The sequence below is a fragment of the Mus musculus genome, chromosome 1 (genome assembly GCF_000001635.26).
Source record: "Mus musculus strain C57BL/6J chromosome 1, GRCm38.p6 C57BL/6J".
In the NCBI taxonomy this organism is placed as follows: Eukaryota; Metazoa; Chordata; class Mammalia; order Rodentia; family Muridae; genus Mus; species Mus musculus.
The window spans coordinates 162,062,581-162,086,736 of record NC_000067.6 but is presented as its reverse complement, the minus strand read 5'-3'; the positions used below and the strand labels follow the sequence as shown (position 1 = coordinate 162,086,736).

General features: G+C 41.8%; 1 protein-coding gene across 7 annotated transcripts in view, besides 1 other annotated feature; it reads left to right on the top strand.

The window, feature by feature from the left end:
* The window catches only part of Dnm3 (dynamin 3), a 495,872-nt gene that overhangs the window by 391,585 nt on the left and 80,131 nt on the right, over positions 1–24,156 (top strand). For 4 of the 7 annotated variants that reach the window (XM_006496604.4, XM_006496601.4, NM_001038619.2 and 1 more), the window contains 2 exons: positions 2,593–2,704; positions 10,951–10,962. In XM_006496604.4, the coding sequence (XP_006496667.1) occupies positions 2,593–2,704; positions 10,951–10,962 (124 nt within the window). The remainder of the gene's footprint in view (positions 1–2,592; positions 2,705–10,950; positions 10,963–24,156) is intronic. The other 3 variants (XM_006496602.4, NM_172646.3, XM_030254626.1) reach the window with 1 other exon arrangement.
* Positions 9,177–12,706: an enhancer, noted in NCBI's record as "VISTA enhancer mm712". NCBI's record gives its function as "enhancer in: somite[4/4] | limb[4/4]" and the evidence as "EXISTENCE:transgenic organism evidence [ECO:0001131][PMID:17130149]".

The following is a 24,156-nucleotide window of genomic DNA, read 5'->3' as shown; positions in this document are numbered from 1 at the left end:
GGGAAACTCCAGACAGGAGATACAAACATGAGCACCTTCTGGAGTTGGTGGAAATGGAGGCTGTTAAGCTCAACTGAAAGAAAGTCAAACAAGAGTAAGCAGAAACAAAAAAAGAAAAATAGTGCTAGTATCCATTGAAATTGAACTATTTATTTCAGAAAACATGACTTAATATCACTAAGTGTCCATCAAGTGATCATGAGTTTTGATTCTGTAACTGTAGAAATCCTTCAAAAAAAAAAAAAGAACAATAGCAGGAATTGTGACAGTCACGGGCGACATATCATTTTGATGGCAAAAGCAAAAAATAAAATGATTTCACTACTCTAGAAGGTTAAGCAAATCATTATGCATTCATATTGACGAATGCTATGCCATCACAATTCTATCATAATACATGGCATAATAAAGATTTTATGCCATATAAATGGCCGTGTATAACAGTAAGTGAAAAGGAGGAACATAAAATTAATAGAGCATATACTGGGCTACTTTTGTCTCAATTTGATGCAAACTAGAGTCCTCCGAGCAGGGGGAGCCTAAGTTGAGAAATTGCCTGCATGAGATTGGACTGTGGGTAAGCCTGTCAGAAATTCTCTTAATTAGTGATTGATGGTATAGGGCTGAGACCATTGAGGGGTGGTGCCATCCCTGAACTGATAGTCCTAGGACCTATAAGAAAGGAGGCTGAGCAAGCCATGGGGAGAAAGCCAGTAGAGAGTTTAAATGGCCTCTGCAGCATCAGCTTCTGCTGGGCCCCTGCCCTGCTTGAGTTCCTGACCTGCCAGCTTTCAATGGTGGACTGTTACCTGGAGTGTAAGCGAAATAACCACCACCACCCCCAAGTGGCTTTTTGTTCTAGTGTTTCATCACACTGATAGAAATCCTGTGACAGAAATTGGATTGTCAGGTGGTGCTGTGACAGACCTGACCATGTTGTTTTGGGAAGGATTTGTGGAAGGGTTTTGCAACTTTGGGCTAGAAAATCATTGAGATTCCAACGTCTGGTCAGCTGTTGTTCAAACCTGGCCTGGAAAATCAGAGGGTGGTGCAGAAAGGAATGCAAATGATAGATGCCTGGCCTGGGAAGGTTTAGAGGGAGGCAAAGTCTCCACTGGGGGCATTTGGTATTTAAATTGAGAATATGTGGTTCTGGTCAGCTGGGGCTGAAGAATCAGCTATTAATAAGAGTTGCTTTACTGGGGACGTTAATGTTGGTTATCCGGAGCTGAGAAATTAGTAGTGATTAAAAAGAGACCAGCATCACTGAGGTGAAATCTTCTAGAGCTGTTTCCTTGGGGTCAGCACATAGATGCTGTGCTCAAGAGGCAGCCAAGACTGTACCTTGTGCTGACAGCTGAACTTTGTAGAGTCCGTCTCTCAGGTGATACTGGTTCAAAGGCATGAATGAGTCTTGGGAAGCAACTGAGGCTTGCCATTGTGAGAGGCCAACGCAAGGCAATGAGCGAAGAAGTCTTGGGAGCCGTTGAAGCCCTGGGTTGAAAGGATCATGCAGAGAGTTGAAGATTGGCATTGTGAAGAGAGCCCAGAAGAGACTTCTGGTGAAAGTGGAAGTACAGCCCAATTGCAGCAGGAGACCCCAGCATTCTGGAGACCCCAGCACTCCGGGACTAAGACAGCGCTAGAAAGGAAAGATGAATGAATTTCGACTGTATCAAAAATGTTCAGAATGGAAAACCATAAGAAACAAGATCACCTATAAGTAGTGGAACCTGGATGGTTATCCTTATTTTCATTCTTTTGTCTAGTTCCAAAATTTCACATACTGGAATTGATTACATATTATGTGTTGTTTTATTATCCAGAAGAAAATATAAAATATTGTCCTAGTTATAAAGCTACAAGAGGCATCTTGCCTGTCACCACAAGTGACCATGTTTTTTTGTTGTTGTTTTTTGTTTGTTTGTTTTGTTTTGTTTTGTTTTCACACCCTGAGGAGCATCTGTCCTCTGAATTTAGCAAGTTGAAGGCATTGTTTCTTTGGTTTTTGGTGTTTTTTTTTCATGTTTTTTAGATTTATAGGAACAATACTGTACTTTCCCAAGATTTCTAAGCTATTTAGTCAACTAGATTTGCACAAGAGCTTACGAAAACGTGCCATTGTCTGGTGATTTGCACAAGTGCTTTCTCTCCAGAGCGCAGCTGCCCACCAGCATACAGAGCCAGCGTCTCTGGTGTGTCTTTGGTGAATCTGGAAATTGAACACAGGGTCTCTCTCTCATGCTGGGTCAGTGTCCTACCTCTACACGCTTGGGCCAAGAGAAAGGTTCCATTTTAATTTAAAAATTTGATGTTCTCTTTCTACAGGCTCTTTAGTTTTTAAATCTCATCCCTGTTAACTGTGAGATCTTCACTGTATGATTTATTTAAAGAGAATCCTGTGAGAAGCACACAGCAGAGCTCATTTGTTATTTTAAAATACAGCAAGTCGTCTGTGCTTGCATCTAGTGGTTTTCAGAGAGCTACCCTTCCAAACTGCCACCCGTGTCTGCAGCGATCTGAGATCATTTTGAATTTGGCTCTTAGCTAAATGCATATTTGGTTCTTTTCTTTTTTTTTTTTTAACTCTAGGAATGTATACAAAGACTATCGCTTCCTGGAGCTGGCCTGTGATTCCCAGGAAGATGTGGACAGCTGGAAGGCGTCTCTGCTCAGAGCCGGGGTCTACCCAGATAAATCTGTAGTAAGTCGGATATGTTTCTTATTGGAAAGAAATCACTGCACGCTATGCTGAGGAAGATGCACCAGTTTCTGTATGTCAGTAAAACAAGTATTCTCTGTGACTTAATTTGTCCCCTTTTAAAGATGCTCCATTGCTCTTTTCACATACAGACTTTTGTGCTATTTCCTCAATCAGATTTCTTCAAAAGCTAGTGAGTATACTTGTTACAGAAAACTATCTCATTTCTTAGTCACCATATGTGCTCTTAGACCGAGAGAAGTATTTTAATTTTATTTAAAAAGTTGATGTCCTCTATATAGTATCCCACAGCTGGTAGAGTACAAGCATACCAGCAATCATCATAATAACATTTTAAATTTACATTTACATTTTAGAGCATACTTATTTCCCTAAAAGCTTCTTTTACCATGTCAGTATTACTTGTATCCCTGGCTATGTCTGGTTCAGACTCTGGATAATGTCACTATGAGTGTGAAGAACAGAAAAAATACACAGCTCTCCCACTTATCTTTATTAATATACTTCAAGTGTCTGGGAGACACTTCTCTCCTCCAAGTTAATAAACAGACCTTGTCTTCGTGCTCTTCACAAAATGTAATGTTGCACAGGCGCCTTTGAAATTAGACCTCAGAAGTCCCTCCACTGTCTTTGCTCACACCAACCAACATAGTGTGCCAGCCTTCAACATTCTCTCTGTGTGTCTCTTTGTCTCTGTCTCTATCTCTTTGTCTCTATCTCTCTGTCTCTTTGTCTCTATCTCTCTCTGTCTCTCTGACTATGTATCTCTGTCTCCCCTTCTCCCATCCGCAGGCCACTCCCTCTGTCTCTTTTTCTGTGTCTCTCTGTCTCTGTCTCTCTGTCTGTATATCTCTGTCTCTCCCTCTCCTTTCCGCAGGTCAATTCCTCTCTCTGTCTCCCTTCCTTTCTCCCTCCTGCCCTCCCTACCCACATGCTGCTCTCTAAATCTTGCCACGATCCATGCCTGTTCTTAGACCCATCCTGCTAAGATTGCTCCCTGAGGATCTGTTATAGCATGACCCTCCCCGTTCCTACTTGGCTCTATGTTTCTAGGGCCGATCATGCACAGTGGGAGCTCTCCTGTGCTCCAAGTAGGGCACAAGTCTTTCCAAGGCAAAGTCTGGCATATGGATGCAAAGAGGGACACTTAGAACGCTCAGCATGTGGGGGAGCTTCACATCCTAGGGGCATACTGGAACTTAATGACGTTCCAGGCGCAGAATCAAGATTTGTACAAAAAGGTGTTCCCCTTCTATCTTAGTTCAAACTTAGACACCCGCCCCTTGATTCCATACCTCTCTAGTTAGTACCTAAAGCAATGAATCTTTCAAACAAGCTCTGTGCCCTCAAAAGGGAAATTAAATCTGACAATTTCTTGTTGACAAGGTACACAGGGATATCTTTGACATTTTCTGTTGTCTGTCCTTTCAGTGTGTACATATTCCCATAGGCAGATCCTTCCCTCAAGACTTTATAGCAACAGTTCTCAAAATTCTGAGCCCGGCTCTCAAAATTCTGAATGACACTTGTCTAGACTACAAATCATTATACTTCTATACACACTATTTATAGAATGTTTACTTACATAAATATTTTGTATTAAGGTGCATTTGTACTTCATTCTTTTTTTAATTAGATGCACCAAAGGTTCCAAGCCCGTGATTTTCATCATCCTAAGCATCAGGAAGATAGTTGAACCATAAGGTCATTGTATGGGTGCATACCTGGCCATGATTGTACAGCATTGTTTAAGTGGGTGCTAAGTTCTGTTTGAAGTAAGTGAGCTACCATGCACCTGCAGCTCTAACTATTTCTGAGGCTGATGCCAGAAAATGACAAATCTACATTCTGCCCCGAGCTACTGGACAAACTCAAGGACCATCTGGGTAACTGAGTGAGATCCTGTCTCAACAATGTTAACATGGAAGACAGGGTTGGGGACAATCAAGTTCAAAGAAAAGCCAGTAAGAGAGAAGAGCTTTACTTTAGAAAAGTCAGGCAGCTTTCGTTTACTTTAGCTCTACTTTAGAAAAGAATGAGGCTTCTTTATGCAGGCTCCTTGGAGAAGAGAAGAGGCAGGAGTAAGTGCTGTGGAGAGAATTCTTGGCAGAGGCAGAGCAAATGCCAAGCCAACCACATCGCCACAGAGGAGCAGCGAGGTGGGAGCTTGTGCTTAGGCACTCTGAAGAAAGCACGCAGTAGCCGCTGGCTTACAAGAGGATGCTCAGGGACCAGACGATATAGCCCTAAAGTAATGGTGAACAGCTTGGATGTCACTCCAAGATGAGAAGCCATGAGAGGGTATCAGTCCCAATGATGACACAGCATATGACAATATGCTCTGTAAGAGACTGGTGGGGCTGGGTGTGATGAGAAGCAGGGCATGCTATTCAAGCACAGGCACTAAATGTCAAACCACCTCTGTGTAAATTTCACAAACTCATAAACCTTGAGTTTGGGAGAGTACCTGGCCTATTTATCTTCTCCAAGCTTCATTTCTAAATGAAATGGCTGTAAGTCCCCTAGACTGTGGCCAGTAAAACACAGTGAGACATAGAAAATACAAAAGGAGACAGGCACCCAGGAGCATTCTTATCTTCATGTATAAAAATGATTACTGTGGTCATTATCATTTTCTTTTTTTTTTTTTTTAAAGATTTATTTATTTATTATATGTAAGTACACTGTAGCTGTCTTCAAACACTCCATAAGAGGGCGTCAGATCTTGTTACAGATGGTTGTGAGCCACCATGTGGTTGCTGGGATTTGAACTCCGGACCTTCGGAAGAGCAGTCGGGTGCTCTTACCCACTGAGCCATCTCACCAGCCCATCATTTTCAATATAAACTGCTTTCCTTAACAGCTAACAAAGGTTCAGATGTTGTATGAGGACCTGGGAAGACTGGGAAGAGCGCATGTTGTACAAGCCTGTAGGCCTGAATTAAAATCCCCAGAATCTACATCAAATCCATGTTTGGTGTTTTGCACCGTAATGTCACTGTTAGGGGAGTGGGCATGACAGAGTCTCCGGGGATTTCTGGCTAGCCAGTCTGGCCAAATTGGCAAGCCTCTGGTTCAGTGAGCTACCCTGTCTCAAAAAATAAGGCTGAAATCAACCATAGAAGATACTTGACATCTGCCTCTGACCTACACAAGCATACAGGAACACACACATGAACATGGACACATACACAAACACGTGTACACTCACATACGCACACTGTAAATATTATAGCCTCATGAAATTGTAATATTTTTGCTGTTTTTTTATTTTCTGCATATAGTTGGTAGTTTATCCAATGTATGCATGTTTGTATGTCCGCATGTATATATTTTCCTTATATCCAAGTATGTTTTATATTATGACTTTGTAAATTATACCCCTTTTAAGTGAAATAATTACATACTTAAATCATGCAATACAAGTTTGTGAGGGAAAAACAATAGTGGAAAAAAGTTATTTATCACCCTCCATGATCTACTTTTAAAAATCTGATAATTTCATGGGTTTATCCATAGCTATACAAGAAAGCAAGCTAAGAAATATCTTCTAAGTTCTCTCCTAATCCTCCCCCTTAGAGCTGTGTTATCCAGCTTGTTTTGACTCTTTGAGTGGAATTTTCATGTGCTCATCAGTGTACGCTTGTGACCATCACACAGGAGATGGAGATGAACAGATATTTACAGGGGATTAAAAAACAAACCGGGAAACTAAAGTCAGCAGTATGCTCCAACTGTCACTTTTCTCAGAGTTCTTTGAGCATGGCATTGGTGTTTCCTGTGCACTGTGTGGTCCCTCGGGTCCTCTTAAGTTGCCTGGTATTTGATGTCTAATGGCAGCCAACTGTTGAGATCCATCAAGGCAACTGTTCAGCTACCGATCTCATTTTGTGAACACGCTCAGTTACATCTAGCAGTGATGGTTCTCGGTAGTCCTCCATTACGTAGAAAGAGTTGATGCCATCAGCTTAACCCAAAGCCTGATATCATTAAGCAAAATGTTAGGACTTGTGAACAGTGTGTTTTGCTTTCGTGTCTACAGTCACAGAGTCCCTAACAAATCAGTTAGTTGGTCCACTAGAAACAGTTCTGCTTTCTATACAGGTATCTAAAGTTGACTTGAGGGGAAATCCTTATTTTTAAGCTGTGCAGGGCATGTATGTGACTAGCTAGATATAGGTGCCTTTGTGAGCATATGTGTGTCTATATGGTGTACATGTATGTACATAGTGTGTGTGTAGTTCAGAGGACAACGTGGGGAGCTGAACCTCCCTCCTTGTCTCCTCCTTCGGCTATTAAGTTGAAGTTATCACCACTATAAAACTGCATGTTGCTAAGTATACAGGGCTTTACACAGTTTCAAAATAAAAATTTTTTTAGTGGAATCTCTAGCTAACTGTTCAGAATAAGATATAAATTATGCTTGTATACCAATTCTTAGGGCCTATTAAAACTTTCAAAAGACTATTTACCAACACATCTGTATAAGCGTTACTCCTAAATTTTAGGACAAATAAGTATGAATCTGATCTAAGGAGCGTGATATGATAAACAATGACTTTTGAACACCAATCATTGGTTTTCAATACAACATTAAGGAATTCTAAATTCAAACTCTTTGACCCATGAAGTATGCATCGGAATAGGGTAGACATGGGAACAAATCTATTCTTTGTTTAAGTCCTGTGATGTAGGCACCTCAGCTAATTCTCTAGTCTTTTCTACTTCTCTAAGCTTGAATAGCGCCTCCCTCAGAGAGCAGGTTCTGGTGTATCAACACAAACTCCTTCCCTTTAACTGATGACTGTGTTCATGGCTCAGCCTTTATTATTCTTTGGCATCCTGAATGTGCAGACAAAGCTGCAATTCTCAATTGTATGGCTAAATATTCTTTGGAAGCTATTAGTCAGATTTGATGGTATCAGAGAGAAATTTCTTATCTGTTGTCTAGTAAGCCTGGTTGTTTAGAGGGAGTCCTAAGAGTGCCTGTGGGACAGGCCAAACTTCAAGGTTGAAAATGGAGGACAGGATTTAGCCCACAGGCTGTGAGGCAACCCAAAAGCCTCACGCCTGCCTTTAGAAGCTGGCCCTCCAGCTATGGAAAAAGGCGATGTGAGATCCAGGCATGCCCTGGAAATGATTTGGTGTGAAGTCAGTTAAGAAACCTTAGAGCATTTTAAAAGGTTTCTGTTTCCTGTAAAACATCACACACACACACACACACACACACACACACACACACACACACACACACAGAGAGAAACTTCTATACAGAGGGGTTTCTGTTACATATCTTCCTCCTCCTCCAGTGTGAACCAGTGTAAACTGCTTCTTCAGAAACTCAACCTAATGGTAGAAAAACAAAACAACTCTGAACCCCGAACCCCAGCTTTTTCTGTGAACTCAGGACGCTGCAGCTATAATCAACCTGAGATGGAACCATCTTCTACCGAGGTCCCTTTGGTACCTCAGAAATGTTACTTTTAGAAGAGTCTACAGTGACTTTTCCTTTGTGTCAAAGAAAAAGTTAGAAGAAAGGGTCCCTATGTATCCCCAAATGGGTAAAAGAGGAATGGTTGTAGACTTTTACAAACATTTACTAATATAATTGAATAAAAAAAAAAGAAATAACAAAGGAGAGGCTATGAAAGCACCTTGGTATGGCAGAGAAGAGAGTTTATTGTAGATAAAAAGGAGACATAGGCAGGGGCAGGGACCTCTGGGAGAGTCCAGAGTGGACGTGACCATGATGAGTTGGACCATGTGAAGAGAAAGGAGAGGGGAGAGCAGCTGAGGACCAAGACGGGCAGCCTGGGCCAAGAGACTGGCCAAGAGAGTAGATGAGAAAGACCAGGTCACCAAGGTAGCTGGATTATATAAAGAAGGGCATCTGGTGGTAGGGCAGCCCAGCCCCTGGGCTAGAGAAGTTTAGGGTAGGGGGTGATGTATGCCAGCCAGAAGGGTCCTGTAGCAGGTAGAAACTGAGGGATATACGGAGAACCTTGCAACCAACAGTCTGTGTAGGAGTGGGAGGGTCTGATACCCCACTACAACCACTACTACAGCAGTGTTTCTCCCAGAACTTTGAGCAGCTGTGTGTCCAATTCCAAAGGTCTTAGTTACCCTTCCATGGAAAAACACTTTCAAGGATTCAGACGTAAGCTATTGTCAACAAGAGTAGTGGAGAACATTATAAAAACATTATCCACCACTCAGAACTGCCATCCATGGCTGTCACCAAATAGATGACTGGGAACTGGCTGACTGAACCGGCAACTGGCCAGGCCACGCCATGTTCTCTGCTTCCATTGTGTCTTTTATTTAAGGATCAGGGCATCCTACACAGTGACATCATTGTTGCCGCTACTCGCACCATCTGCCACTGCGCAGGGAAGCTAGTCATCCCCGAGTGTCCAGAAACACTTGGTTGAACTCCTGAAACTGATTTGCTAGATCAAAAGCTGCTCTGCTGTGGAATGCAATAAACTCCATCTGTCTGAGGTATTTCCAGCAATATTGTTCTTCTTAGGAGAACCAGGGTCCCATTATTCTAGAAAATGGTCTTTTACCCATAGTAAAATCCCTCCCCAGTGGGGTCTTTACTGTCTTACTGAGCAGTTGGCATCCCCTCTAGGAAGGATTCCTCTGGGGTTTTGTTTTGTTTAGTTTAGTTTTTTACTTCATTCATTCTTATGTCATTATTTATGCATCTGATAAACTAGTGTGCAAACAGCTGTACTATGGCAGCCCAGTGCTAAAGAAACCTCTCTATAGGATTTTATCAATGCCTTTATATTTTCCTTGTTAAATACAATGGCTGAAATGGTCCCTGGGAAAGGTGGTTTTCTTAAGGTCAGCAGCAGGCATGGAACTCAAGGAAACCCTCTCCCGGGGTCATCGCCTTCCCACTCTCTCAGAATGTTTCCTGGTGTGTTTCCCCCTCCCCCTTAAATCCTCAAACTAAATGTAAAGGGCAGGCCCCTACCCCAGGCTTTCCTTCTGATGCACACACTTCCCTCACAGCTCTCTGCAAACCTCACATCTCAGCAAGGCGTTTCTTCTGGGCCCCTGTGAGGAGAAACTCAGATCCGTTCCGGGCTCACATCCCACCACGTCTGCCCCACAGGAACTGACCTTGCAAGGACTCGGGCTGCTCTAGGAGCAATGAATCACCGTTTTATTTTCTTAGGCCATATGTGAGTTCAATTGTTCGATGTAAATCATGCTCTCCCAGCTTCGGTTAGCAACAGGAGAGTCACAGGCTGCCACTCGCCCCTGGATGCCCTGTCTCCACACACACAGTATTTGCATTTAGAAATGTTGATGACGGTTTTGTGACTAACCTTTCCAGATCCCATGTTGCTGACTATGGAGTACTGTTTATTTTGGCCAAAGCCCCACTCTACAGTCTTGACTTCCCATGCCAACCCAAGACAGAAACTCATAACTTACCAAAGAAAAGAAAGGCTCAGAAGGAGTCTATAACTTGGGTTTGCTTCCTCTGTTGTCCCAAACCACCCACTCCATGCCTCAGTACTTGCTTCTTTTCTTTGAGAAGGAAGGAAAGAAGGAAGGAAGGAAGGAAGGAGGGAGGGAGGGAGGGAGGGAGGGAGGGAGGGAGGGAGGGAGGGAAGGAAGGAAGGAAAGAGAGAGAGAGAGAGAGAGAAAGAAAGAAAGAAAGAAAGAAAGAAAGAAAGAAAGAAAGAAAGAAAGAACTAATTTAATTCCACCTTCGTTGAAACCAAGAATGCAGTGCTTGTTTTGTTGTTTTTTGTTTTGTTTTGTTTTGTTTTGTTTTGTTTTGTTTTGTTTTAAAAAAAATAAAGTAATGACTGATGAAATTTTCCATGCTTGGCATGTTGGAGGAAGGGCTGTCAGGAAAGACGAGCCAGCACACTGACTTCTCTGCCTTTTATGCTAGCGGTTCACTTATTACCGATTCAAACCAATTCTTTCTGGCTTGGCTCCCATAGCCCAAGTATTCTGAGTAGAAAGCAATGGAGGGATATCGCCACACTGTTGTAAACGCGGGACTTCACTCCCCCTACCTACACGGATTCTCTGACTCAGGCCTGAGCCCTGGATGTACACAATGGGAAGTTATCGAAGGGTTCAGCTATTCATTCGGATTCCGATCCAGCAAGGAAAAACCTCATAATTTTGAAATAAATTTGTGTTTAACATATTTCTCTCACTTTTTTTTCCCTTCCTTGTGACTGCATGCACAGGGGAGCAACAAAGTAAGTTCTCTGCCCTAGTGCGGCTCTTCTGTGTTTCCTGTCTCCCCGGCCCCTGCTCCTGCATGCCCAGCCTCTGCTCCTGCATGCTGTCTTGACAAACGTGATTCTATGTATCTTGGGATAGCCACCCTCTGCTGGCCATTCCAAGGAGTCTATGGGGCAATGCAAATGTCAGGGGAAATGTGTGTGGATGGCCACAGTGGCTGCTCTGTTTTGGCCTTCTTGGAAGGGAAATAAGTTATGTTTTCAGAGCTGGTTATGGGACATGTCAGAGGGGTCACGCAAAAGAAAAAGACCAACTCTGAGCAAAGGAATGGTAAGGATTTGTCACAGAAGGGTTCCTCAAACTGATGGAACTCAGTGTAGCTGAAGAACTGACCCCAAATCAAAGCTTGTGCAGTTATAAAACCTCCAAACTGGAGCCTTAAAGGGCAGTATGGCAGGCTTTGTTGGCAAAACTGAACTCGATCCGTTCACTGGCTTTGAAGGGGCCTTAAAATGGAGGAGGAGGGTGGGGTCAACATTTGACTTGGCTCCTACATCCTTGATGAATTCCAGCTGCGTGGAAGCAGGAGAGTGTGGGGAGGTTGAGGGGAGGCTGAACCGTCTGTATAACGGGCAGGGCAACACACATGAATGGTGCGAGCAGTTTTAATGTTCTCGTTACAACAGATAAATGAGAAAATGCTGCTTCGTGGCGTTACTCGTTTGGTTAAATTTTCATGTAACTTTCCCAAAAGCTTCGTGCTACTTCCCATTTTCTTAGAAATATAAGAGTCGTATAGCTGGGGAAAGTAGTCTTGCATTCGGCAGGCTGGTTTTCTTTATTGTTGTTTGGGGGTTTCTTGTTGTGTTTTGTTTTTCCTTCTTGTAACGGTCGTTTATCCTACCAGGTGGCCCGCTTAAAATGGGCCTCGGTGGATACAATAGGAATGGAAAGGAATCTGTTATATAAGAGTTGGCCTGCATAGCTAAAGCAGCTGGAATTCATCAAGCTTGCTATTCATAAGCCATATGTATAGAATGTAAAACAAATGTGGGAAATATTTTGCAGTTTAATTTGGTGGAATGTGTTATTATGGAGTAAATTGACAGAGATGGCTGGTCCTAAAAAATGTGTCACTTCATAAATTTATACTCTGATAGAGCTGCTCACAACCCAGGCAATGCTATTTAATAAAGTTAAAATAATGCCAGAAATGTACATCTATGGAGAAGGAAGGAGGTGAACTCACATCATTTAGAGCACACTTCTAAAGGAGAATAGCAGGTCACTTAAAATAATAAACTCAAGGCTTCTTCCACAAAGGAAAGGGTAGTATTTCTAAATAATACAACAACTCTTAGGGACAAATATTTGAACAAAATGTGAAACTCATGTTTTAATTCTTATAGTATTTCAGTTCTTGAATTATAAGCATTTTATCCTGATCATTTGCACCACAGTAGATCTCTTGTCTGAAACTTTTTGCATTGTTCATGCATTCATGTTACTTGAAAACAAAACAGCCAACCATCCATCCAAGCAGCCATGCATGCCCTGGGTTAATTGTGGGTACACTGATAGGGAGCCAGCTGCTGACATTTGGGGAGATGCTACTCTGCTCACGAGAGGAGCACCATGATTTGTTCCTTTCTCAAGAAGTTCATGGATGGTTAAGTGTTTATAAAATCACACACATGCACACACACACACACACACACACACACACACACACACACAGCTCATGGATGCTATGGTGGATACAGTTTGCTGTGTTTTTTTTTTTCAGCTCACTAGATGAAGGGAATGAGAAAATATAAACTATTGGGGCTGGAGTGGGGTAGTTCAGCCTTAAAATGCTTGCCTTGTGGGCACAAAGACCTGAGTTCAATCTTTAGCAGCTGTGTGAAAAGTTGGCATGGTGGTATATTTGTAATTCCAGCACTAGGGACATAGACACAGGCAGATCCCTTGGCTCTTTGGCCAGGAGCCTAGTTTACCTGTTGAGAAAAGGCCAATGAGAGGCTCTGTCTCAAAAACTAATACGGATAGCACGTGAGGAATTACATCCAAAGTTGTCCTTTGACTTCCATGTACATACTTACTTATGCATGTATGCATGTACATATACTGCCTACACACATACACACATGCCCATACACACATGCACATGTGTAGTTCAATACCTACACACACACACACACACACACACACACACACACACACACACCTCAAAAATTGTAAACTATTGTTCATTAAACCTTTTGGAATAGGGCTGAAGTCCCTGCAGGACCTCAGGCCCTCAGGGCCTCCACAGCCTGCCCTGTACAGCATGAATATCTGGTATTGTAGTGCGGAAGAAGCTGGTTGAAAGTAAGGCTCTCAAAAATACAAGTGCTCACTGCTTTGACTTGTAATTGAAGGGTGGAGACTTCAGTGGTATTGGTCTTTATTACCCCATGCCTTATTTTTTTAATTGCTTATACTATGCATAAGTGATAGTTTGTGAAAAATATGCTAATACTTTTTAAATGTGGTCATACTCCTGACCAGAGATTCTGGCACGAGAGAGTCCCCTCGAATCAAAAGCGCCACATCTGTATGCTATTTTCCTGTAGCTTAGAATTTCAGTGTAAATGGAAAACACTGCAAGCCAAGCTGTGCTGTCTCCAGAGTATAGATCTGGCTTCTTTCGAAGGAGAATGTGAGATTCGTCTTTCCCCTTCTCATGTTGGAATGACTGCTCTGAGTTGTCCCTAAGGCAACATACCTGCCATATAGGAGAGCCAGCTGTAAAGTATGGCTCATTTCAGATTTGAGAAGGCTCATTGTTTACTGAGTGCATGACATTTTAGCATTCGGGATGTTAACCAGATCCTAAGAAAGTAAACTCTGTTTAATTAACTCTCTTTATGAGCACAACAAACTCCTCTCCCTACACACAGCAAGTCTAGCACATACCCACCTCCATGACCACATAGAATTCCCCCCCCATGCCTACACATAATCTCCCCACATGCCCACATAGAATCCCCCCTCATGCCCACATAGAATCCCCCCTCATGCTCACATAGAACCCAGGGTATTTGGAACAACCCTGATGCTCATTTTCTCAGTGACAGATTTGCCTCATCCATCTTTAATTTATGCTTACAGTTTGGAGCTCATCCTCCATACTGTATCCATATGTAGAGCACCAGTTCCTATTAGAGAAACACATAGAGCCTTACATTACGGGCACATGATAGAACAAAACAATAATACTTACATTCCTCATTGGATAGTTAGTGCTATTTCTCCTGGAAAATGGAGTATTTTCCCTTTATCAGAAAGTCATAGTTACTTGGGGGAAAATCCTCTTTTGAATATTACTTATTTTTCCTTTGGAAAATATTCATCTCTGGCACTGTGATATTCTAAATTGCTCACAGTAGAGTCTCTCTCCCCCTTAGACAAGTTGCTCTTGACTATAGAAGTTCATGTCTTCATTAAGAAGGCAAGAATCCAGGCCATGCATCAGCACGGGGAATGTGGACAAACAGCAGGCCATATATGATAAAGGATGAAAGCGCTTGATTGGTGTTTGTTACGTTTGTTTGTTTGTTTGTTTGTTGGATACAAACACCAACCAGAAACCATCTGCAAACCTGAGGTCTTCAGGTAACAATTAATTTCCATGCTCAGTCCTAAAGAAAAGACATTTCATTTCCCTACATAATTTAGTTTCTCTCTGAAAGGACATTTCTAGAGATTTAGTAAACTTTAAATATTATTTCTTTATCAAAGAGTTTGGTTAAGTATCTTTGTTAAAGTTAGAGAATTCAAGATAGAAAAAATTTAAATGTAAGAAATAAGACATTATAACAAATGGTGAGTGATTTTATTTATTTATTTATTTTTTACTTTTTTGGTTTTTCGAGACAGTTTCTCTGTGTAGCCCTGGCTGTCCTGGACCTCACTCTGTACACCAGGCTGGCCTCGAACTCAGATCCACCTGCCTCTGCCTCCCAAGTGCTGGGATTAAAGGCATGTGTCACCACCGCCCGGCATGATTTTGTGCAAAAAATCAAATGGAAATATAGAGAAATCTAGACCCAATATTAGTTCTTCTAAAAGTTTTACATTATAGAAAAAAGTTTTTTACCCTTTGAAAGAAAAACATTAACTTTGCTTTTATTTTAACTTCAGTCTTTTTAAATAAAGGTGTCTTATACTTCCCCAGGAGTCGTATAGGACTGACTACATCTCATTTGAAAAGGAGAAATTGAATAATATATTTCAATATCAGAATTCTATGTTTGTAGTATCTGTATTGAGCTATAACACAGTGAAATTCAGTAACCTCCTACATACTAAAGAGCCTTGTGCTACAAGAAAAGGCAGGAGGGAGAGTCCTATCCAAGGACCTGCTTTTTCCACCATTTAACAATACCTTGCCCAGCCATTCCTGGATGCTTTCAGCAAGGCTGATGGACTTGGCCACCTCCTGTCAATGGGGAAGGTAGTTATCCATCAGGTTTCCTATTTGGTGAAGCTCTGCTTTCTACTGACCATTTTTCATAATAGAATTCTCCAACTGAATGCTGCCAGGATTCATATTGAAGAGCACAGATACTGAAACCAAGCTGGTTCACTTTACCTTCTTATATGAGACATTTAGCTCCTTGCCGTTATTTCTACCACCAATGAGAGAGCATTGGTAGCCACTGAAACTCCATCCTTGTGACCTATAGGTGTCTTCTTGACAGTGTGTGTTATCTTTATTAGTTGATTGGAGGAGCCAAGAGGATGGCTGAAAGAACACTCTGAGCTGCTAAGAGAACACCTTCCTCCACTGAGGTTTTTGGTTTTGTTTTTGTTTTTTCAAGTAATGTGTATAATTTTCCTAGTTTTCTGAGGAGCTTGATAACATATTTCCTTGGGATTTCCAGAGAGCAACCATCCAGTTGACTAACTTTATACATAAGACAATAAGGATAGCATTGAACTTAAAGGAAGGGATGAAAACTCAGTGGCCTCTAAATGTTACTCCAGTTCCGTGTGACTATGAAAGCATCATCTCTCAAAGCGTCGAAACACCACAAAACGTTTGGTTTTCCTATGGCAAAATGACATTAGAAGAAAACTATAGATACCTAGAGTTTGAGTCTACCAACTTTGATCATAACCAGTTGGAGGAGATGACAGTCCAGTTGGGGATAGAACACTTTGAGATGTGATATAGATCTTTTTTTTTTTATTATGTTCCTGAATGTTTTGATCTTGCCAAATAGACTCTAGAGTTACATAAGACTGGGCATTGTTGAAAAACTTAGACACTTAGACAACACCAGCTGCCATCCTCAGAAATGCTGTTAGGTGGGATCTTTTGCTGGCTTAGGAGTCACCATCTGGGTCAGTCTGCTTGGTCATCAGGCTTCAGGGAAACTTTTTGTCTAAGGAAGAAGATAGTGGGGGATGGGATGGGCTTCTGAAGGGTCAGTAGGTCATATTGTTGTGTTTTCATTTTCTCTGATGTGTTTGAGATAAAATGACTTCTCTCTAGTGAACAAGAACTCATCAGACATCAGAGCTATTTTGACATGTTTTTCTCTCTTTGGTATGATTCATGGTAGTTTTTTTTTTTTTTTTTTTTTTCCATTTTTTATTAGGTATTTAGCTCATTTACATTTCCAATGCTATACCAAAAGTCCCCCTTACCCACCCACCCCCACTCCCCTACCCACCCACTCCCCCCCTTTGGCCCTGGCGTTCCCCTGTACCGGGGCACACAAAGTCTGCGTGTCCAATGGGCCTCTCTTTCCAGTGATGGCCGACTAGGCCATCTTTTGATACATATGCAGCTAGAGTCAAGAGCTCAGGGGTACTGGTTAGTTCATAATGTTTTTCCACCTATAGGGTTGAAGATCCCTTTAGCTCCTTGGATACTTTCTCTAGCTCCTCCATTGGGAGCCCTGTGATCCATCCATTAGCTGACTGTGAGCATCCACTTCTGTGTTTGCTAGGCCCCGGGATAGTCTCACAAGAGACAGCTACATCTGGGTCCTTTCGATAAAATCTTGCTAGTATATGCAACGGTGTCAGCGTTTGGATGCTGATTATGGGGTGGATCCCTGGATATGGCAGTCTCTACATGGTCCATCCTTTCATCTCAGCTCCAAACTTTGTTTCTGTAACTCCTTCCATGGGTGTTTTGTTCCCACTTCTAAGGAGGGGCATAGTGTCCACACTTCAGTCTTCGTTTTTCTTGAGTTTCATGTGTTTAGGAAATTGTATCTTATATCGTGGGTATCCTAGGTTTTGGGCTAGTATCCACTTATCAGTGAGTACATATTGTGTGAGTTCCTTTGTGATTGTGTTACCTCACTCAGGATGATGCTCTCCAGGTCCATCCATTTGGCTAGGAATTTCATAAATTCATTCTTTTTAATAGCTGAGTAGTACTCCATTGTGTAGATGTACCACATTTTCTGTATCCATTCCTCTGTTGAGGGGCATCTGGGTTCTTTCCAGTTTCTGGCTATTATAAATAAGGCTGCTATGAACATAGTGGAGCATGTGTCCTTCTTACCAGTTGGGGCTTCTTCTGGATATATGCCCAGGAGAGGTATTGCTGGATCCTCCGGTAGTACTATGTCCAATTTTCTGAGGAACCGCCAGACTGATTTCCAGAGTGGTTGTACAAGCCTGCAATCCCACCAACAATGGAGGAGTGTTCCTCTTTCTCCACATCCTCGCCAGCATCTGCTGTCACCTGAATTTTTGATCTTAGCCATTCTCACTGGTGTGAGGTGGAATCTCAGGGTTGTTTTGATTTGCATTTCCCTGATGATTAAGGATGTTGAACATTTTTTCAGGTGCTTCTCTGCCATTCGGTATTCCTCAGGTGAGAATTCTTTGTTCAGTTCTGAGCCCCATTTTTTAAGGGGGTTATTTGATTTTCTGAGGTCCACCTTCTTGAGTTCTTTATATATGTTGGATATTAGTCCCCTATCTGATTTAGGATAGGTAAAGATCCTTTCCCAGTCTGTTGGTGGTCTTTTTGTCTTATAGACAGTGTCTTTTGCCTTGCAGAAACTTTGGAGTTTCATTAGGTCCCATTTGTCAATTCTCGATCTTACAGCACAAGCCATTGCTGTTCTGTTCAGGAATTTTTCCCCTGTGCCCATATCTTCAAGGCTTTTCCCCACTTTCTCCTCTATAAGTTTCAGTGTCTCTGGTTTTATGTGAAGTTCCTTGATCCACTTAGATTTGACCTTAGTACAAGGAGATAAGTATGGATCGATTCGCATTCTTCTACATGATAACAACCAGTTGTGCCAGCACCAATTGTTGAAAATGCTGTCTTTCTTCCACTGGATGGTTTTGGCTCCCTTGTCGAAGATCAAGTGACCATAGGTGTGTGGGTTCATTTCTGGGTCTTCAATTCTATTCCATTGGTCCACTTGTCTGTCTCTATACCAGTACCATGCAGTTTTTATCACAATTGCTCTGTAGTAAAGCTTTAGGTCAGGCATGGTGATTCCACCAGAGGTTCTTTTATCCTTGAGAAGAGTTTTTGCTATCCTCGGTTTTTTGTTATTCCAGATGAATTTGCAAATTGCTCCTTCTAATTCGTTGAAGAATTGAGTTGGAATTTTAATGGGGATTGCATTGAATCTGTAGATTGCTTTTGGCAAGATAGCCATTTTTACAATGTTGGTCCTGCCAATCCATGAGCATGGGAGATCTTTCCATCTTCTGAGATCTTCTTTAATTTCTTTCTTCAGGGACTTGAAGTTTTTATCATACAGATCTTTCACTTCCTTCGTTAGAGTCACGCCGAGATATTTTATATTATTTGTGGCTATTGAGAAGGGTGTTGTTTCCCTAATTTCTTTCTCAGCCTGTTTATTCTTTGTGTAGAGAAAGGCCATTGACTTGTTTGAGTTAATTTTATATCCAGCTACTTCACCGAAGCTGTTTATCAGGTTTAGGAGTTCTCTGTTGGAATTTTTAGGGTCACTTATATATACTATCATATCATCTGCAAAAAGTGATATTTTGACTTCCTCTTTTCCAATTTGTATCCCCTTGATCTCCTTTTGTTGTCGAATTGCTCTGGCTAATACTTCAAGTACTATGTTGAAAAGGTAGGGAGAAAGTGGGCAGCCTTGTCTAGTCCCTGATTTTAGTGGGATTGCTTCCAGCTTCTCTCCATTTACTTTGATGTTGGCTACTGGTTTGCTGTAGATTGCTTTTATCATGTTTAGGTATTGGCCTTGAATTCCTGATCTTTCCAGAACTTTTATCATGAATGGGTGTTGGATCTTGTCAAATGCTTTTTCTGCATCTAACGAGATGATCATGTGGTTTTTGTCTTTGAGTTTGTTTATATAATGGATTACATTGATGGATTTTCGTATATTAAACCATCCCTGCATCCCTGGAATAAAACCTACTTGGTCAGGATGGATGATTGCTTTAATGTGTTCTTGGATTCGGTTAGCGAGAATTTTATTAAGGATTTTTGCATCGATGTTCATAAGAGAAATTGGTCTGAAGTTCTCTATCTTTGTTGGATCTTTCTGTGGTTTAGGTATCAGAGTAATAGTGGCTTCATAAAATGAGTTGGGTAGAATACCTTCTACTTCTATCTTGTGAAAAAGTTTGTGCAGAACTGGAGTTAGATCTTCTTTGAAGGTCTGATAGAACTCTGCACTAAACCCGTCTGGTCCTGGGCTTTTTTTGGCTGGGAGACTATTAATAACTGCTTCTATTTCTTTAGGGGATATGGGACTGTTTAGAAGGTCAACTTGATCCTGATTCAACTTTGGTACCTGGTATCTGTCCAGAAATTTGTCCATTTCGTCCAGGTTTTCCAGTTTTGTTGAGTATAGCCTTTTGTAGAAGGATCTGATGGTGTTTTGGATTTCTTCAGGATCTGTTGTTATGTCTCCCTTTTCATTTCTGATTTTGTTAATTAGGATTTTGTCCCTGTGCCCTTTAGTGAGTCTAGCTAAGGGTTTATCTATCTTGTTGATTTTCTCAAAGAACCAACTCCTCGTTTGGTTAATTCTTTGAATAGTTCTTCTTGTTTCCACTTGGTTGATTTCACCCCTGAGTTTGATTATTTCCTGCCGTCTACTCCTCTTGGGTGAATTTGCTTCCTTTTTTTCTAGAGCTTTTAGATGTGTTGTCAAGCTGCTAGTATGTGCTCTCTCCCGTTTTTTCTTGAAGGCACTCATAGCTATGAGTTTCCCTCTTAGAAATGCTTTCATTGTGTCCCAAAGGTTTGGGTACGTTGTGGCTTCATTTTCATTAAACTCTAAAAAGTCTTTAATTTCTTTCTTTATTCCTTCCTTGACCAAGGTATCATTGAGAAGAGTGTTGTTCAGTTTCCATGTGAATGTTGGCTTTCTGTTATTTATTTTGTTATTGAAGATCAGCCTTAGTGCATGGTGATCTGATAGGATACATGGGACAATTTCAATATTTTTGAATCTGTTGAGGCCTGATTTGTGACCTATTATGTGGTCAATTTTGGAGAAGGTACCATGAGGTGCTGAGAAGAAGGTATATCCTTTTGTTTTAGGGTAAAATGTTCTGTAGATATCTGTCAGATCCATTTGTTTCATCACTTCTGTTAGTTTCAGTGTGTCCCTGTTTAGTTTCTGTTTCCATGATCTGTCCATTGGTGAAAGTGGTGTGTTGAAGTCTCCCACTATTATTGTGTGAGGCGCAATGTGTGCTTTGAGCTTTACTAAAGTTTCTTTAGTGAATGTGGCTGCTCTTGTATTTGGAGCATAGATATTCAGAATTGAGAGTTCCTCTTGGAGGATTTTACCTTTGATGAGAATGAAGTGTCCCTCCTTGTCTTTTTTGATGACTTTGGGTTGGAAGTCAATCTTATCAGATATTAGGATGGCTACTCCTGCTTGTTTCTTCATACCATTTGCTTGGAAAATTGTTTTCCAGCCTTTCATTCTGAGGTAGTGTCTATCTTTTTCTCTGAGATGAGTTTCCTGTAAGCAGCAAAATGTTGGGTCTTGTTTGTGTAGCCAGTTTGTTAGTCTATGTCTTTTTATTGGCGAGTTGAGACCATTGATGTTAAGAGATATTAAGGAAAAGTAATTGTTGCTTCCTGTTATTTTAGTTGTTAAAGGTGGCATTCTGTTCTTGTGGCTGTCTTCTTTTAGGTTTGTTGAGGGATTACCTTCTTGTTTTTTCTAGGGCGTTGTTCCCGTTCTTGTATTGGTTTTTTTCTGTTATTATCCTTTGAAGGGCTGGATTCGTGGAGAGATAATGCGTGAATTTGGTTTTGTCGTGGAATACTTTGGTTTCTCCCTCTATGATAATTGAGAGTTTGGCTGGGTATAGTAGCCTGGGCTGCAGTTTGTGTTCTCTTAGTGTCTGTATAACATCTGTCCAGGCTCTTCTGGCTTTCATAGTCTCTGGTGAAAAATCTGGTGTGATTCTGATAGGCTTGCCTTTATATGTTACTTGACCTTTTTCCCTTACTGCTTTTAGTATTCTATCTTTATTTAGTGCATTTGATGTTCTGATTATTATGTGTCGGGAGGAATTTCTTTTCTGGTCCAGTCTATTTGGAGTTCTGTAGGCTTCTTGTATGTTCATATGCATCTCATTCTTTAGATTTGGGAAGTTTTCTTCAATAATTTTGTTGAAGATGTTTGCTGGACCTTTGAGTTGAAAATCTTCATTCTCATCCACTCCTATTATCCGTACGTTTGGTCTTCTTATTGTGTCCTGGATTTCCTGGATATTTTGAGTTAGGATCTTTTTGCATTTTCCATTTTCTTTGATTGTTGTGCCGATGTTCTCTATGGAATCTTCTGCTCCTGAGATTCTCTCTTCCATCTCTTGTATTCTGTTGCTGATGCTCAAATCTATGGTTCCAGATTTCTTTCCTAGGGTTTCTATCTCTAGTGTTGCCTCGCTTTGAGTTTTCTTTATTGTGTCTACTTCCCTTTTTAGGTCTAGTATGGTTTTGTTCATTTCCATCACCTGTTTGTATGTTTTTTCCTCTTTTTCTGTAAGGACTTCTACCTGTTTGATTGTGTTTTCCTGTTTTTCTTTAAGGACTTGTAACTCTTTAGCAGTGTTCTCCTGTATTTCTTTAAGTGATTTATTAAAGTCCTTCTTGATGTCCTCTACCATCATCATGAGATATGCTTTTAAATCTAGGTCTAGGTTCTCAGGTGTGTTGGGGTTCCCTGGACTGGGCGAAGTGGGTGTGCTGGGTTCTGGTGATGGTGAGTGGTCTTGGTTCCTGTTAGTAAGATTCCTCCATTTACCTTTCGCCATCTGGTAATCTCTGGAGTTAGTAGTTATAGTTGACTCTGTTTAGAGATTGTTCTTCTGGTGATTCTGTTACCGTCTATCAGCAGACCTGGGAGACAGATTCTCTCCTCTGAGTTTCAGTGCTCAGAGCACTCTCTGCTGGCAAGCTCTCTTACAGGGAAGGTGCGCAGATATCTTGTATTTGGACCTCCTCCTGGCCGAAGAAGAAGGCCCAAAACAGGACCTTTCTCAGACACTGTGTTGCTTTGGCAGTTCCCAGGTGGTACAGACTCTCACCTAAGCAGACTAAATTCCTAAGTTCCTTGGAGTCCCGGGACCAAGATGGCGACCGCTGCTGCTGTGGCTTAGGCCGCCTCCCCTGCCGGGTGGGCACCTGTCCTCTGGTCCGGAAGGTGGCCGGCTGTCCCCGGCCCACACAGGGTGCTGCCTCAGCGCCTCTGTGCTTCTGCCTGTTCCAGAAGCTGTCAGGTTCTCTGGCGCACCCTCTCACCTGTTCAGACTAATTCCCTAAGTTCGGCGGGTCCCGGACCAAGATGGCGACCGCTGCTGCTGTGGCTTAGGTCGCCTCCCCAGCCGGGCGGGCACCTGTCCTCTGGTCCGGAAGGTGGCCGGCTGTCCCCGGCCCACACAGGGTGCTGCCTCAGCGCCTCTGTGCTTCTGCCTGTTCCAGAAGCTGTCAGGTTCTCTGGCGCACCCTCTCACCTGTTCAGACTAATTTCCTAAGTTCGGCGGGTCCCGGACCAAGATGGCGACCGCTGCTGCTGTGGCTTAGGCCGCCTCCCCAGCCGGGTGGGCACCTGTCCTCTGGTCCGGAAGGTGGCCGGCTGTCCCGGCCCACACAGGGTGCTGCCTCAGCGCCTCTGTGCTTCCGCCTGTTCCAGAAGCTGTCAGGTTCTCTGGCGCTCATGGTAGTTTTTAAATGGGATGCTTAAACCCTTCTCAAAACATAAAAGCATCTCATTTTTTCCTGGTAGCCACAGGGATTTAACACGGTCCCTAGGTGTGTTAGAGAAACACTGTGCCATTGAGATACACCTCCATCCAAAACGCAGTTCTTTACACCGATTTTTAAAGCATTTTATCATTAGCTATGATTTTGGAGCTGACACTGTGAAGAGAATTCTTTTTGAACTAAAAAATAAGCCTTTATATTTCTGGCTGATTTACCTTAGTGAGGTGATCAAATTATGCAGCAATCATACAGCACCACTATAGTAATCAGAGTTTAAGACCTTTCCCACTGCCTGTACTCATTCTTTGGACATAAATAAATAAATAAATAAATAAATAAATAAATAGGAGAGGTGCAATTCATATAATAATTTTGATTTAAGATACATATAACCCAGTCTCTCATATCTTTGAATTCAGTTACCTATGACAACTGCAATCTAAAAATAGTAAGTAGAAGATTATAGAAATAAATAATTTCCTCTGTATAGCATGATAAAACAGAGTAGCAGCACACTGTTCTGCCTGGTACATAAACCACTCCTTTATTCAATGTATCCACTGGATACATACATAGTGTATCCACACTATATATGATGGCTTCCCATTAGTTACTTAGTAGCCATCCTGGTTTATCAGATTATGGGACATCTTATTGCAAAGTGTGTTCAAGTATGAGAACGATAATACCCCTAATTCTGGTGTGCCAAAGAAAAGTTATAAGATGCTTCATTTACATAGAAAAAAGGTTGGTCTGGGAAGACAGCTCAGTTGGTAAGGTGCTTGCCACACAAGCACAGGATCTGAATTTGATCCCCAAAATCCAAAGAGAAAGTCCAGGCATGGGTTTGTGTGTTGGTAATCCCAGTGTTAGGCAGGAGGCCAAAAGGTTCCCTAAATCTTGCTCACCAACTAGCCTGACCCCAGATGGTGAGTTTCAAGCCAGTGAAAGATCC